The sequence below is a fragment of the Haliaeetus albicilla genome, chromosome 14 (genome assembly GCF_947461875.1).
Source record: "Haliaeetus albicilla chromosome 14, bHalAlb1.1, whole genome shotgun sequence".
Taxonomy (NCBI): Eukaryota; Metazoa; Chordata; class Aves; order Accipitriformes; family Accipitridae; genus Haliaeetus; species Haliaeetus albicilla.
The window spans coordinates 31,628,650-31,645,237 of record NC_091496.1 but is presented as its reverse complement, the minus strand read 5'-3'; the positions used below and the strand labels follow the sequence as shown (position 1 = coordinate 31,645,237).

General features: G+C 37.4%; 1 protein-coding gene across 47 annotated transcripts in view; it reads right to left on the bottom strand.

Moving 5' to 3' along the window:
• Nucleotides 1-3,091: 3,091 nt before the first annotated feature.
• Nucleotides 3,092-16,588, bottom strand: part of NRCAM (neuronal cell adhesion molecule) — a 165,745-nt gene continuing 152,248 nt past the window's right edge. For 24 of the 47 annotated variants that reach the window (XM_069802146.1, XM_069802153.1, XM_069802148.1 and 21 more), the window contains 3 exons: nt 16,410-16,488; nt 10,557-14,598; nt 6,343-6,562 (listed from right to left, as the gene is read on the bottom strand). In XM_069802146.1, coding sequence (XP_069658247.1) covers nt 12,756-14,598; nt 16,410-16,488 — 1,922 coding nt within the window. In that variant the 3' untranslated portion in view covers nt 6,343-6,562; nt 10,557-12,755. Of the gene's footprint in view, nt 6,563-7,144; nt 7,203-10,556; nt 14,599-16,409; nt 16,489-16,588 lie in introns of those variants that run through there. The other 23 variants (XM_069802178.1, XM_069802172.1, XM_069802173.1 and 20 more) reach the window with 4 other exon arrangements.

The window sequence follows — 16,588 nt, the reverse complement described above, 5'->3', positions numbered from 1 at the left end:
CCCCTGAAATTTATGATCGTGATAACAAAAGGGCAAATTAGAATAAGGTCATTAATATTATTGCTTACACAAATCGCATTATTGCCTTTTGCAAAGCAAGCAAATCATTATGAACTTGTGTCTTATTAGCCGCTATTTTATAGTAGCTTTTTTTATATATATACACAGACATATATATACACGCATTCACATGGGATATGAACTTAGATGCATTGCTTTGGGTAGCAGTTTTCTTTAGGCTTCTGCTAACCAACAACTGTGACTTCCCTCTAGTGGTCACTTATTTTTAAACATTAAGGATTAAAGACTGGGCTGCCTCTCACATTAAAAAAAAAAAACAGTTTGCTTTAGAAAAATAAATATGAGCTTCCCCTTTGATAAAGTTTATGGTCATTCCCTAATTTTAATAGAACAGCAGAGGCTGGCTTCTTATTAAAGCAAAAATTGTGAACCGAGCATCTGGTGGGAAAAAGCTGGGAAGAAAAAATAATCTTACCTTAATAAAAGTTCTTGCTGGCTAATTGGCTCATTAATTGTTCAAGTTATATAATTACACCTACAAACTGTGGCTTGCGGACCACTACAAAATTAAAGCTATAGTATTTACTTGTACCCAGTGTAACCAGTTTTCTAGTGCTTCCTCATGTGGCGTTTGTGTCTAGAGACCATCAGACGGCCTAGCAAGGACACTTTTCCTCCCCTTACTGGAAATCAAACTATTCCAGTCCATGTCAGCTTTTTTTCCATTCCTCTGTCCTCTGACTTGGCCAGAAACTGTTTCAATTAGCTGCCTTTTTTTTTTTTTTTTTCTCCTTTCCTCTGCTCAAGTTTTTCCCTGAAGAACCTCTTCAAAAACATTGATTTTGGTATTCCAGCTTTGGAGCCCGCATCGTGTAGGCTCTTCATGTATCAGTTTGTATGGCTCCCTTGTATCTTCCTTATCTCAACAACTTGGAAAACATCCACTTTCCTCAAATTACTGAACACCACTAGTCAAAATTCCAAAACAAAAGGAAAAGAGTCTCTTCAGCTGGCCTTGCCCTATACTTACAGAAAGCAGTTGCTTCTCAGAAGATAGTTTTAGCTTGCTTCAAAAATAAAGGAAATTAAAGCAACTGCTTTGTGCATTTGTTCGTCCTTCTGTCTATTTCCCCTACTCCAAACCTACAAACTTACTGGCAATTTTCAATTAAAAGTTTGACAGAAGATTCTAAGATTAGTAAGTCCTTCTAAGTCTCTTGAAACAATAGCTGGATAAATAGAAAAAAACCCCAACCAAACATAAAATTCTCTGGAAGTCGAATGTCGTACTATTAATCTCACTCTAGCCTTGCAAGGGCTCCTGCTGCCTCTCCCACGTGGGTAAAGTAGCTTTTGGCTGCTTTTCTCCTTTTCCCCTCCAGGCCAGCTATCTTACTGGCTGTTTCTCAAATCTTTACATGAAACCTCAAATATTATACCTTTGTTCTTTCATTTTCTCTGTCCCAAGAGTTTCATTTCCGCTTCCTTTTCTTCTTACGGCGCTCTAAAGGCTAACTTTTCATGCCAGCATGCCTGTAAGGCCTCTTGCTACAACACATATATTGCAGACCAGCTACTTGGAATATATTCTGAATACTGCCATTTAGAAAACTTAATTTCTCCCCTTAGCCCTGTGAAGTCTCAAAGCCCTCTAGATCTTTGCAAACACAAGGCAGAGCAATGTATGGAGCACGCTGCTATCCTCTCAGATAAGATGCTGGATTTCAAGACCAAAGCATCCCTCTTTGGAAGTCTTTGGACTTGGAAATAGGGCAGCACCCTCTGGAAGATGCATATCAAGTGTCGTTTATTATCAGAGATAAATGAAGTTCATTTCTTAATGCAGCACAAGACCTAGCAATCTCTAAGAAATTAGGCACCGGAATTCAACCGTCTAAACTTTCCCTGTTTGAAGGCTCAGGTCTGAAACCCTGGGCACTCGTATTTGTGCAACGTGCCAGGCTGGAGACCTGGTATTTTTCCTCCTCTCCACTAGTATCCAAAATGTAACAGAAAACCAGGCAGAATGAAATCCAACTTACAGAGGCGACTTAGATTTTTGACATGATGCCATGTTTTTTTTTCAGCTGACAGGGAAACCACACTATCTTCTAAACTTACTTTATTTTACCTGAGCACCTCAGGGTGAGGGAGAACAGGTCGAAAGGCTGGCCGGGTCCCGGTGACAGGAGCTGTCTCCTGCCCTGCCTCACTCTCCAACTTGTAACATATGCAAACCCATTACTTGCAAGCTGGCTTCAATTTTATCCCACAGGGCTTCCTTGGGGGACAAAGCCAGTGCTGTCAAATTCACAGTTGGGCAAACTTCTCCAACCCCAAATGAAGGATCCATCTTTCAGATATTAAACATGATCTGAATTTTTTATCAGCTCATTGACATGCGAGCACAGTAGGGAACTTTGCATATTTTTTTGTTGCCAAAAGTCATGAGATCACAAGGATCACAATTTTCCTCTTTGCTTACAGTCACAATGGATCACATCCACTGCCTGTCAAAGTCCTGTTGACATATATTTGTCTTGACAGTTTGGTCTAAAGTTTCCACTTCATGTGTACAAAGAGCAGCAAGACATCCCTTCAGAGATTAAAAAATGATGGCCAGTTGGCTTTATTTGCACCCCAAGAGGCATCATTTGGGAGTAGAGTCCTACAAGTAGCATGTTCAGTTATTTCCATCTTCCCATGATACCAGCTGCTGCTTCTGCCAGTCCTCTGCAAGGCTCTTTCCTAAGGTAGTGGGAGGGGGAGGACTGAGAGAGGGAGGGAGGCAGAAACACAAGCAAGGACAATTACTTTTCAAAAATTACAGAAATCTCATCCTCTTCCGGCTTTTCTCCTCAGTTCGTCTTTCAGAGAAGAAAACACTTCCATACCATAAACAGTATTTCTTCATGTATTATTTCTATAGGTTCTGTCTTAAAATGGGCCAGACAGCATACGAAGATAATTTTGTTCCCGAATCTTTTGCCACTTTGCCTCCACTATGTGGAGCCACAAGGAAACTGTATTTTCCTAGGAACAGTGCGAGAATAGAAGATTACAAAGAAAATTACCAGTGGGGTATCCTCTTTAATTCCCTCCAGATTTATACAATCACTTCAGTGAGAATAAAACCAAAAGCAAAGGTATATCACTAAAAGGAAAATGTAGCAACTATATGTATTAGTACACTTTGGGGAACATGCACAAAGAACGTATGGGTGTCTCCAAAAATGGTTATCGTATGAAATCTTTTGTCCCAACAAAGCCTAGGGAATTCAGACCTCTCTTTTCAGGGATTATTCTTTAATCAGAACAGAAACAGCTGCATTTCATATCTCCCAGTCAATGCACATCGCTGGAATAATCAACAGATACCTGTACAGAAAAACAGGCAGCCCAATATCTGAAGGTGCCAGAACTGAGACTATGCAGACGACAGAAGCTGGAAGAGCCAGGGGTTTCCAATCACACATCGGAGGGCTGACAGAATGGCTTCTGACTCAGTGATAAAATCCCTCTTTCAAGCACCGTGGCCAAACATCAACTTTCTGATGTATCTCCTGAAGCATCTGCATCTCTTGGAATCCATGGCTCTCCTGCAGTCTTCTCTGCAGAGCAGCTGCCCTCCTGCCCAGTCTGTTTCCATTCATACACAGAATAGACAAGATATGAAAAGAGCATTGCAATGGATTTTGTGTACTGTAAAAGAGGTTATTTAAAATTTCCTCGCTTCATGTACTGTTTAAAAACAGACACCCAGAATTCTGTATGTCAGACAATTCCTTTAGGACACAAAATCCTGATTTGGGATCCTATCTGAGGGCTCTTGATTTCAAATAAACATTCTTATTTTCTCATGTTCACTCTTGCAGGTACAGAACATGACTGTTTCGGTTTTTTTTCTTTGCAGAAATATGACTAAATAAAACATCCATGGAAATAAAATGTAAAGAGCAGATTTCAATGGGAAATGGTCAGACAAATGCACATTTTTTCAAATGGTAGCATGTAAAGACATGCAACTTTCCATAAATAATTTGGCTGCAGTACATGAAGTCCTGTAACATCACGGGAACAACTTCTGCCAGACTTGTTTCATGCTTTTTTCCACTTGGAATTCCTAATTACATGGTGAATCAGATGTGATTTTTACTGCTAGTGTAAACAGAACAAACAGTGAAATTTTAAAACCACATTTATTTTTAATACAAAATCTGTTGCACTATTACAGAAGTGAGCCTGTATGTTTACCCCCACATGCACAGATAATTCAGCATCTACAATTAAATAAGAGTAAAATCATATTTTTCTTTTACCAAAACCATTGGCAAATCTTATTAAGAAATGTTCTCTTTGTGCTTTGTAATTCATGTTTGTAGAATTCATTTCTTATTTCGGTTCCCATTAAGAAAACTGATCAATGGAAAGCTCAAAGGTGCGAAAGAAGCTTATTACAGGTAGCTTACATTTGTGATTACTTCAGTTGTGCTTTACCTACAGTATATACATGAAAGCTGTGAGGTGTACTATGGTCTAACGTAATGCACTGGCAAAAGCTCTGACTGGTTCAATTAGGAATCTGCAGTAAATAAGCAGAACAGTTCACTATTCCGTTTTCACAGCAAAAAAAATATATATTTAAGTAGATGCTTTAAAATACCATGCACACCATTGGCTATAGTACTTCTTATACAGTACAACATAAGCTTTCTTGTTTTATTTGTCTGTAACACCTAGAAGCATATAGCATCTACGCTTTAAGTGTATTTACAAATTCAACAAAATATCTACATATAAAAAGCTTACTTAAAATTAAACTTGATGCAAGTTATGAAAAACCAATTTATTGGCAAATGAAACTGAGCATTCCTTCAACCATAGGTTGTTATAAAATTTATATTTGGAGGTAAACATTTGATTGATATAGTATGCGAGAAAATAATTTTGTAACCTATAATGGTAATCCTTTACCACTAAACCGTATTAGCACTTGTCAGATTGAATTCTGTGGTTCCAAGCGGTAACCCCCACACTGCTTCAGGGTGTAGATAATTACAAAGCTGCCACACTGATCAGGCTGGAACACAGAGGGAAATGCACTCTCGCTGGTGTAGTTGGCTGGTTTGGTTTTTTAACAATGTATTTTACAAGAGCTTATACCTTACTGTGTTAGTAAATAATTTAATTCTTGTTGTGTTTTGGTTTTGTTTTGTTTTTTGTTGGTTTTTTTTTTTAATCTGCTAAGGCCATGAAAACATGTTGTGCTGTAACTGTCTAGAAAGCATTTATTTTATTTTTAAAGGAAAAAAAATCATACTCTTCTTTGTGTAATTTAAAATATCTAAAACCTTCCATTTTTAGCACAACAGTTTCATAACACTTTTTTTCTTCACATTTTTACTTTATTTGGCAATGATAGTAGTCCGCTAATCACAGTTTACTGCACCAACTGATTTAGTAGTACAGCGCATTATGGAATGCATATTGTATAAAGGCACTGAATGTATTTTGCCCTGTGTTTTCTGGAATATTTTCTCTCATTTTTAAAGTTTTTCTTTCAGTGACTGTACAAATTCCAAAATGCATTGCAATGCGTATCTTTTATGCCCTAAATCAATTCAATGTGTTTTGATGTAAAAATAGAACACTGTACTGCTGTAATACTTGATAGATTAAAAAGGCTATAAAGTAATAGGAGCAAAGAGCAGATAATAGGGTCTCATTAAGCATCAGCAAATGCAAGTGTCATACTTAAATCATTTAGCAATTATATACTGTACATACTGTTCCTAACTGTCTTGCAAAAAGACATATGATAGCTAGACATTAAGTCACCAATTTCACAACAATGTCCACAAAGACATTGAAGTTCTATATAATACTACTATAACACTCTGACAATGAAAACGGAATTCATATCCAGGGATTCAGCTGAGGACTGCATAACAAATTGTCAAACCATGTTTTTATAGTGTACACAAGATTATCTGTGAATTGTGTAGCATTTTTTTTCCATGCATTATACTGTATTTTCAACAGGAAACAAAATTACAAGTCAATGTTATTGTTTGTGTCAGTTCCTTTTAAAAAAAAGTAAAAATACCCAAGTTTTGAACAGAATTTCATACTAACATACCACTTAATGTGTCATTATGCTGTATAACTGTATTGACCTGCATACTCTCATAGCATAAACACCTTGTGGTGAGGAGCTCCGTTACCTGCATGTTCATAGTATGAGAAGGAGGATGTACAAGTGCTTTAAACAAACTGAAGATACAAGGGGATTGAGTTCTGTGGTTACACAAATGAATTCATGGCATTTACAGGAGAAGGAGCCTCAGAGCTTTCATTTCCTTCTGCAGGTTCTTTCTCTTTTTTACCACTATATTGTCCAATAAAGGAGCCATCCTCATTGAACTGACCATTTACACCTTCTCCATAGTCAACTAAACTATCATCACTGTCTTCTTTTTTCACAGTTCTGTCTGAAGGTGTCCGGCTTCCTTTTTTCAGAGGTTTATGGTCCTCTGCATCACTGGAGACACAAAAAAACAAACAAACAAAAGGAATTAACTGATGTATTATATATTAAGACAAAATCAGCCATGCATGCAGAGTTTGTAAGAAGCATGTGTGCAGCCCTATAATCCTTTAGTAAACCCACATCACATTGTAGAGACAAATCAATATGATGCAGTTGGCATGAATATATGGTGTAGGAATGGTTTAAACAGAGAATGTCTTCAGTGGAAGGGGGGGGTGTGTGGTTTATTTTTTTGTTGTTTTTTTTTTTCCCCCATCGTGCATGACTTTTCAATGATAAGACCTGCGCCCTTGGCTTGGAAGCAATTTAGATGCAACTGCAAGCATTAAAAAGTGGGTTGTAAAGTTATAAAAAAAATAATTTATTTGTTCTCCAAAGTAACAAGCTTATGATGTGCCGTGAAGTTAGTCTGTTAAACTTCTTAATTTCTTTGACCCCTTGAACATGAATGAAGAATGAATTTGGTTAAATGAAATATACTGATTTTCTTTACTAGTATAAAGAAAATAAAAGTGCTGCATTTCAAATAATTTGTTACATAATGCAGGCCAGACTTGCAATTTTCAACCTTACCTTTCAAGAGACCTACATATTCCATTAAAAGGGTGCAGAAGAAACAAATGAAAATAGCCTAAGAAGAAAAGCAAAGTCCATATCCTGATAGTGATCAGTATTTTATGAATAATAATTTGCTCTTAAAATTGCTAAAACATTTACTGTATACAGGTAAAGCAACAATTTAGCTTACAGTAGCTACAGCTAAGTAGTTAAGAGCATGCTTAGGTTTTTTTCATTACTTATGAGATTAACCTCCTTATCCTAATCCATAACTGATAAAATGTTCTGACAGCGATGATGGTGATTTGGAGGACAACAGTGAAAGGAAAGAAAGGCAGGGAAGAGAGATCCCTGTAGCAAAGTACTGTGGTCTTTCCCTTGTCAGTGGAAAAGCTGCCGCACCATCATCATCCCCAAATAAATCTGCAGCTGTGGTAAGCTCATATTTCATGAAATAGATGTAGTTGAGCTCTTTTCAGAATCCTTTACACTGCACTTCAGTTTCAAGATGAAGATTTCAGCAGCAGCTCTAAAGCATTTCCAATTAAAAACCACTATTGCCAGCTGCAATTTTGGGTGCAATTATTTACCTTGTCTTAAACAGAACATGTGACTTTATTTGCATGCAGCGTACAAAAGAGTAAGTGATTTTGTGTGGTTTTTTTTTTTTTATTTAAAGACTCACAGCTTATGGAAAATATAAAGAAACATGTATAGAATATCAAGGAAATAAAAATATATTTACAATATCCACAATATTAGGCCAAATATATATTCAGCAAATTATTTTAACTGTGTAATTCCTATAAACAAATACCTTATTTCTTCCAATAATTATATTTTTTTTTCCTAATTAATATCTTTGAACACCCAGAGAAACCATATATATATATAGCATATACAAGGTCACACAGATTATTTTGTTAGCTAACAAATGCCCTGTTGAGAAACATTTCACTATTGCTAGAAAACCACTACACCAATTTTGCATCAAGCTGCTTCTCCTCATCTCATCACTTTTTTTGGCTTTGGAAGACTTTAAGTTATCACATTCTAAAAGAAGTACACCTCTAATATGCACATACTTACAGAAAAAGCATACCAGAGATTTTATCCTTCTATGCATACACAAGAAAGAAGTGGTAGGAATATCTATCTTACTAACATGTAAGAAAACCTTCATGTTTAAAATACACAAAGGCAAAAACTCTAAACTTGACTGTATCCATCCTGACTTTTAGTTATTGCTGTGTACATGGCATGAGGATAAATATCATATCATTGATCTTCTGTGCTCATTGATATTGCAAACATATAGGCTAGTAATGTTTAAAAGAATGCTACTCTAAAACGTCAAGCATCCAGCAGCAAATTGCAAACATTTATAACACTGCGAACACAAGCAGATTACAAAGATTTTACTGAAGACAGTTCATTTTGGCAGGACCCTATATTTAAAAGGGTGAAGACAGAATCGAGTATTTTAAAATCACACAATGTAGCTTCTCCATTGCCCTTGTCAGAGGGCATTAGAGTCATTAAAACAGGCTATTCAAGCCAAATGAAGACCAGACCCTCACTTTGAAATAGTAACCGCTCCTACTCCCAAAGAAGAATGACCTGCAGTGGTTAATGCTTTCTGGGTAATACCATTTAGTAAAGAACATTGTGCATATGGTTTGCTGTTTAATTTTAGGTGAATAACTTCATAATTGCTTACACAACAATATGTAGGAAGGAAAAGAAATTAAAATTGCATTTGTACCGTATTCCAACTGGTCAGGAAACTGCAAATATTCTAAAGTGTGACTCTATCCAGTGTAATTCACTAGGCTGGATTATACAGTAAATAAATAATACACTGTCACTGTATTAAAAATATTCACATTTTTGTGTTTAATCCAATAAAAAGGTCAATTTTCACTTATAAATTAGATAAATCTGAGTATGGGAACTTCTGTTTCGTGTTGCTCTTAGGGTTTTCTTGTTTGTATTTTTGTAAACAAAGTTTATTTATAAGCCAAACAATGAAGGAATACTTACACAGTTGGTTGCATTGTGTCTGTGATTTTTCTATATTTTAGTAAGGATGTGGATTCTACTGCCTGTATAATTAGAAACAAACAAAACTGCCCATTTACTCAGGCATTGTACCTGCATGGAGGTGGGTGCTGGTGTGAGAGCAGTTACAGCAGATGCAAAATCAAATCTGAACCTGGGGATTCCCTCCCTTTTTGCACTATGCAAGCCCAGAAAGAGGTTTTGCCAACTCTGGCAGTGGAAAAACAAGTGGGATTATCCACGGTGCTTTCCACTCCTTGTTCAGGAAAAGGAAACATATGCCATGGTACCATTTATTCTTTATCAAACTGGATTATGACTTTTGTATTAGATGAATATAATGTTTTGGGTGGAAGGGAAAGAAATCGAGGAAGAAAAAAAAAACCAAAACAAGCAGGAGAGAGAGGAAAAAAGCAAAGACATCCATGTTTTGGACAGCACTTTTGTTACCCTCAGGGTGCAAAACAGAAAAGAGACCCCGGTGCTCTGGGGAAATGAATGTATTTTCTGTTTGTTGCCAAGAAGCAAACTGCAAAAGCTGCTGAATTGCATTATGAACATGGATGCCCAAAGAGCTATAGAACATGTTGGCTGTAGGATATATACTATATTGCAAAAACATGTTAAAGCTATCTGCAAGATTTGCTAATCTTGCTTATGATTGTTCATAAAACTATTCCAAAATGCCACCAGGATAGATCATAATTTCTTTTAGTTTTTGTTTGTGGTTTTGCTTGCTGACTTTTATACTTACTTAGTGTAATATAGTGAAATAAAAGTTAAAGTGCAAATTGGTTTGACTAAAATTACAGTGGAAAACTGAAGAAGTTTTTGAAAAGTGTCATGTATGCAGTGCATACAATTAACAGTGAGACAACAAGCACTGGGAGGGAACAAAACAAGAGGTGAGAATGGGTATGAACTCTGTACTATAGATCAGACAGCCATGGAAGTTAAATGTAGTGATACTTTTACTATTTGTTGTCTTGCAAATGAATTCCATACTAGTAGCTTTTTAAGGATGAAAGTTTCTCAGTGAAGACTGATATATACCAGTCATTTTGCTAAGTACTTATATGTACCACACATATTTCTTGCCCTTTTAGTAAGAACAGTATTTAATATTAAAGCATACCATAAAAGCATGATTAAAATATTTTTCATGAACAATTGCTAATATATGAATACATGTTTCTTTTTCTTCTCAGTTTAATGAAACACATATCAAACTTGCAGCTAATGATTAAGAGATACACCAAGTATGGAGGTGACAATAACATGTGTAAGTGCAAAGTACAAACTTATTTTTTTAAAAAAAACGTACTTCCATTTCACAAGCTCATCAGTTATTGAAAGAAATATGTACCTTGAAATCTCCTTTCTTCTTTCAACTTTTCAATTTTTCTTCCTTAGATATGGGTACATGCAGCAACCAGTCAGAATGGGGAAGACAGTTTTACGATGCCTCTGCAGTCCAGCAGGCAACTAGTTCCCACTAAACTTTGCCACATTCATGGACATGCAAAAAGACTCAATATATGGTTAGCAATATACTACTTTTCCTTATAACACAACTGTCAGATGAAAGGCAACATAAAAGAAACAAAATGAGTAAAGCATTCTGGGCTATTGGACACAGAAAGAGGATGCAGAAGATGAAAACTGTTGGCAGTAAATTCCTTTTTCTGTGCCCTCAGGTCAACAGTCCAGGAATGTTTAAGTATAAGCAGACACCTAAAGCCACAGAAGTACCTTACACTACACCTTCCCTGCACGCTCCAGAAGAAGAACCTCTGCCCCAATACTTAATAGGTTTCTGCTCATGCTCCTAAATTGATAGGTCTGTGCAGGTGAAAAATGCTTTCCCTTTACAGTTATACACCTGTATCAATCCAGACTTCAAAACATTCTACTATTTCTTACCTAGCTAAGACATAAGCACATCTGTATTGGCTTTCTGAGTAGTTTTTCTTTAGCATCTCTGTAATACTCAATCTTCAATCCTGGCAGAAGCTGGGAAAATTGGGAGATTAAGCTCTGGCTTTAAATGGTGATGGGTTGAAAAAATTGTTGTTAGTCAAAGAAACCAACTCACTCCTTGTGAAAATTTTAAAGAAAAATCTGCTTGAGAGAAATTCAACCAACTTTCCACCTTTGCTATTTCTGGTGGAAAATTATACAAAGGGAAATCAAAGCACTGATTTAAAAAGTAGTGACACAGATGTTCAAGACTTAAAATAAGAACATTCAAAGAAAGCACATAAATGAGGACACAGTAAGACCACTGTCAAATCCAATCAGACTATTCAAAGACAAGAATTCTTCAGGCAGTCCATTGACTTCATCTCTTGCACTAGAAGGGACCAAGCTTAGAAATACAGTTTTGAGGCACAAGTCTTTGCTAGGTCCCCCTGCAAACATACCTAAGCTGCAGTAAAACTTGAATAACTAAAAGGGAAAAAAATACTACTATAATTACAAACTATATTCTCATTGTTAATCAACCCAGAACAAGAAGGAAGAGTAATATATTATCTAGCAATCTCAGAACTCTCCACCAACCATTTCTAGAAAGTCTCTCATAGCATACCCAAGAATTTATAGGAAAAATATCATGTGTGTCAAAATGTTGAAGAAAAGAGGCAAAATAATTCAACAAAATGTGCAAACATCCTGTGTTGCCACACTAGCAGTCCTACTACTGTAGTTGCCTTGTCCTGTTTGATCTTTCTAAGAACATTTTGCAGACTGCGATAACATGCTAAATTTTCATACTTCCTGTGAAGTTAACTAAGAAATGCATGCTTGCAGTCTCTCCCTACCCACGAATCCACAGGTCTCTAGATGTCATCACTTCTTAATTTCTCTTGATTTAGGGCCCAGGATGGAAATTTAGGCTGATTTATACACTTACACTGACCTGAACAGGAGCTCGATAGTCTTTAATTTTAATTTAAAGAACATACATTTGTGGTACTTCTTGTGTTTCTTGCCGTTTGTTGGTGTAAATATTGACTGTCCACAGTTTACTATCTCAGCCTTCTACAACTCAGGAAACCACTGGGACTGTAGTGCAGTTTGCTACGGAGGCACTGTTTTCCCTTATTATGTAGAAGTGCAGCTATGCCTCCAGTCACAGCAACATAGTGTTCCTGGTCATTCTGTGGTTCCTGAAACACCTGCATTTCCTAAAGCGTCATTTCCTTTATCAGATTGATATGGCAGGAAAATCCAATGTTGGCTGGTTCCGCAGAAAGTATGCTCTTAGATGAAGTTGAAGAGTGCAAAACTTCAAACAACTCCAAGCCATCCCAAGAATACTGGGAAGCCTAGAAATTGAACATGACAAAAACCTCCCCTAAAATTGAGACCTATGACTTCTCTAGATTATCTTAACTACTCATTAAGATTTAAGTAATTTAATAATTTAAATCTTATCTTGAACCAACTAATTTTCTAAGCATTGGGCTTACTTGTCCAGAAATATTTAAGTCTATTCAGTATAAATTTCCAAGTCTTTTGCTCTTCCCAGTTCCTGAGAAAGGAGGAAGCAAAGTCTATGTTCTCAGAAAGTTCCTCTTGATGGTCTGGTGTCTCTCTGAAAGTGAGATGTCCTTTCATTCTTGGCATGAAATGATTGTGAGATCTTATACTTTCCCTTCCCTCCTTTAAACTTCGGAGGAGAACGAACAGAGCTCAGACACTTGTGAGGGTAAGAAAATGAAGACCTTCCAACTGAGCTCTTTTTTTTCAGCTGACGTAAGGAGTGTTTGTGTTCTGAGAAATCCTTCATGATCTGGACCAAGGATTCACCAAATAGCTTGCCGCCTGTGTATGGTAAAGACAGCAGTTTACATTTTAGATCTAGCGATGAGGTCCAAGGACGTAGCCATATAGCTCTCCAGGCTACAGTGAGGCATGCCATATTTTTAACAGTGAGTCTAAGAGAATCCTCAGCTGCATCATGGATAAAATTAGCTGCAATTTTACATAGCCTGCGTTTCCTCTGCATGGCACCAGATGGGACCCATTTCTTTTTGAATCTGGCTTGTTCTTCCTCCAACCATATTAGTAACGCTTTAGAAGCGTAAGTGCAGTAGATAGATACTCCAAGCTGGGCTGCAACTAGCTTGAAAGATCTTTTAATTGCTTCCTCAACCTTTCTATCAGTAGGATCTTTAGGGAGAGCATCCATATTAGCAAGGACTGGTAGTACAGAATCACCAGCAACCAATGCTCTGTCTACCTGAGGCAAGGTCCCCCATAAAGCAGCTTTATTCACTGGAAAAGGATAGAGCTTATGTAGGACTGCCGGGGCTTCATGTTTTGCCTCAGGATTACTCCAAATCCTACAGACAAGATCTTCCACTGCTGAATGGATAGGAAGTGCATTATCTACCTTTCCTTCTTCAGAGGGGATAAGCAGTTCTTCTGAAGCACATTCAGATTTGGAAGATTTTAGCATTAACACTCTCTTTATGTGCTTGAACAGATAAGTCTGATTCTTCATGTCAAACTTACGCAGAGGATCTGGTCCTTCTTGGTCTTCTGTAGAGGACTCAGATAACACCTCCCCATCTTCAGGGGATGACTCAACCTCCAAGCCCTTGTCAGCCTCAGATTTCTCCTTCCCAGAAGCTGTTTGATCTTTTAAGCTGTCTACATGGTCAGACTCAAAAGTTTGGGAACTGCTCCCAGTTGCTTCTAGAGGAACCACTGGAACTTCTGTAATTGGCACCCTGGGATGCTTTACTGAATGGGACCTAGCCTGTGCCACAGAAGTTATACTTTGTCTGGCTGCTGTCAAAGCATCCTTTAAGACAGTAGCTAGCTCAGGCAAAATCACAGATTTCATTAATGAATTCTTTTCAGATTCAGAGAAGTGAGTAGTAGCAGAAGGTCTTACCTTCCTGTGGGAGGAGCTCTGAGCGTCTTCTGAATCTGAGCTGTAGTCTGGGGTCTGGCTGAACCAGTGCTGGAGAGAAGAATGCTGCCTTGCCAGTGAGCCACGAACTGAGTTGCAGCTGGGGGTTTGCTGGAAAGGGGATGGCTGTCCTCCCTGAGAATCTGAGCCCTCCTCCGACCCCATTATCTGGTGCTCAGAAGTATGATGTCTAGAGCCATGCCTGTACTTCCATTCGTCTGACCTCTTCTCCTCTCGGCAGAGGGAAGCAGAGACAGAACTAACCCTTGTAAGCTCTGAAGACTGCCTAGCCTTCCTCCTGGTGTAGGAGGTCTCTGATCTGGTGCTGGAGTATTGATCCCCTGACCTTCTGAAGAAGTTGGATCTGTCAGATCTCACAGACTTTGCTTTTGTAAAGACAGGGTCTGCTTCAGGAGAATTGGCACAGCTACCTTTTCTTTTCTTTTCCTTGTCCAGTTTCTTTCCTGTCCAAGCAGACATGGACCTGAAGTGATGAAAAAAGTTCAAAATACTCGAATTCCTAGAACTTTCAAAAATTACTTTTTTGTTCAAGGGAAACCCTATACCCTTTTTCCTCAAAGAAGCACTGCATCATGGCCAGTGCCATGTGAGGCAGACAAACTGGGAACTGAATGACTGCAGTGATGCTGGGCTGCAGAGAGGGTGCCAAGATATCTTCTGTAATCTGACTGGTTGCTGCTGCTGCCCTGTCTCTAAGGAAAAAAGAGGAAAGCCCAATATAGACTAATTACACAGAAATACATTTTAGAAAGGAGTTTTTGCATGGTAAATAGGATGAGCTCTTTCATGTGAACAAGTCTGAAAGCTTGGCATGCATCCGTCCATATTCACCAGACATGAGGTGGATAAATGCATCATAAAATAATTTAATAAAGCACTAGATGATTCTATAGATTAACTCAAGCCACTTAAATATGGAGACATAAATTCAAATCTTGCTACAGGTCACACATGAAAGAAGACTTGAACAGTCTTATTCTGGGTCTGAGAAAACACGTACTGAGGTCATATCATTTGTACAATTCTGTACAGAGGTCAGTTTCTGCTGCTGAAAGTTCCAAGTATCGAAAAACTGAGGAGATAAAGGAGAATGCAAACTGGACTGCCTAGGAAAAATTACACAGTACTTATTTACATCTCTGCTTCCAAACATTGCTTCACACTTCCCTTTTTATCAGCCGAATGTAATTAATCTATACGCACTTAGTGCTGTAATAAAATACTACTCTGAACTCATTAACCTAAGAACAGAGTATCGTATTTTTTTAAAATCAAGGAAGAATAAACAGAAACTGCTCTTTGGCATTCAGAACTGTAAATCTATTCCAGTCAGATCAAGATGCACATCTCCCTTATATAAAGAAGCTATGGCAACAGAGCAGATCCTTCTTAAAAAACCTGATTTTTCTATGTACATTTGTAAATGTCACATCTTCAAAATAATAAAGGGCTTTTACAATGCTTTTGACACAGGAACGCACTATAAAAATCTGTTATAACAACCATGTAAAAGATAACGGTATTGACATATTTAGAAAATAATAACAATATTTCCTCTACTAATCAAAAACCAACAAATAACACACTGCTTATTTAATAAGGTATACTCATATTTGTTATATGAGCAGACCTGCCAAGGAAAGCTTTTTGTGATGCCAGAAGATTCAGCTAGACTACATTTACCATAAAGGAAGACAGTCAGGAATAAGAGCTGCGTTGCACGCTTTGAAGCTGCTTGCTATGTATCTTGTACCGAAACACATGAAAGGGAGATTTGTTTTTTCTTCTAGGACACTCCTTCACCTCTCTGTATAACATCACTTCCTCGTTATTGGATTAGGTGTTAGTATTGTCAGCCATTTTAAATGCATTTGTTTTCCAGTCAGTGTAACACCAGACTGTCTGTATTAGGCTTCAATTAGAAATGAATTTTCAAAACCCATAATGCTAAATGTTCCCTGACTGAAAGGACACTGGATCTGGTATTTTAACTATCTGAAAGATGGGTTTGTAAATAAAGATTCCTCACTTTGAGACAACTGTGTGTGAATCTGGATTTCACCTTGTGTTAGTGAATGGCTTATTCTAAGCATGGATGTTTAATTTTTTTTCTACTGGTGTGGCTGAAATGCTATCTATAGTTCTGTATAACACTGGATACCGAATCTTTGTCAACATGGAAAAAAAGTTAGTTTTGAATTATTAAGTATGATATTATATACAGTACCTGTGTGATATGAACAGTGAACATGACAAACCACATTAGTTGCTCACCTGTATTCACCAAATGTTCCATCATCTTCCTTCATAGGTTGTATTTCTGGATCAGCATGTGCATCCTCCTTTTCCTTCACTAAAATATTTGAAATAGTAATTTTTATCATGAAACTGCAAGATGAGAAACCTTAAGACCTTAATTTCTCAAACTGATCACATCTGGCAGGAACAAGGTT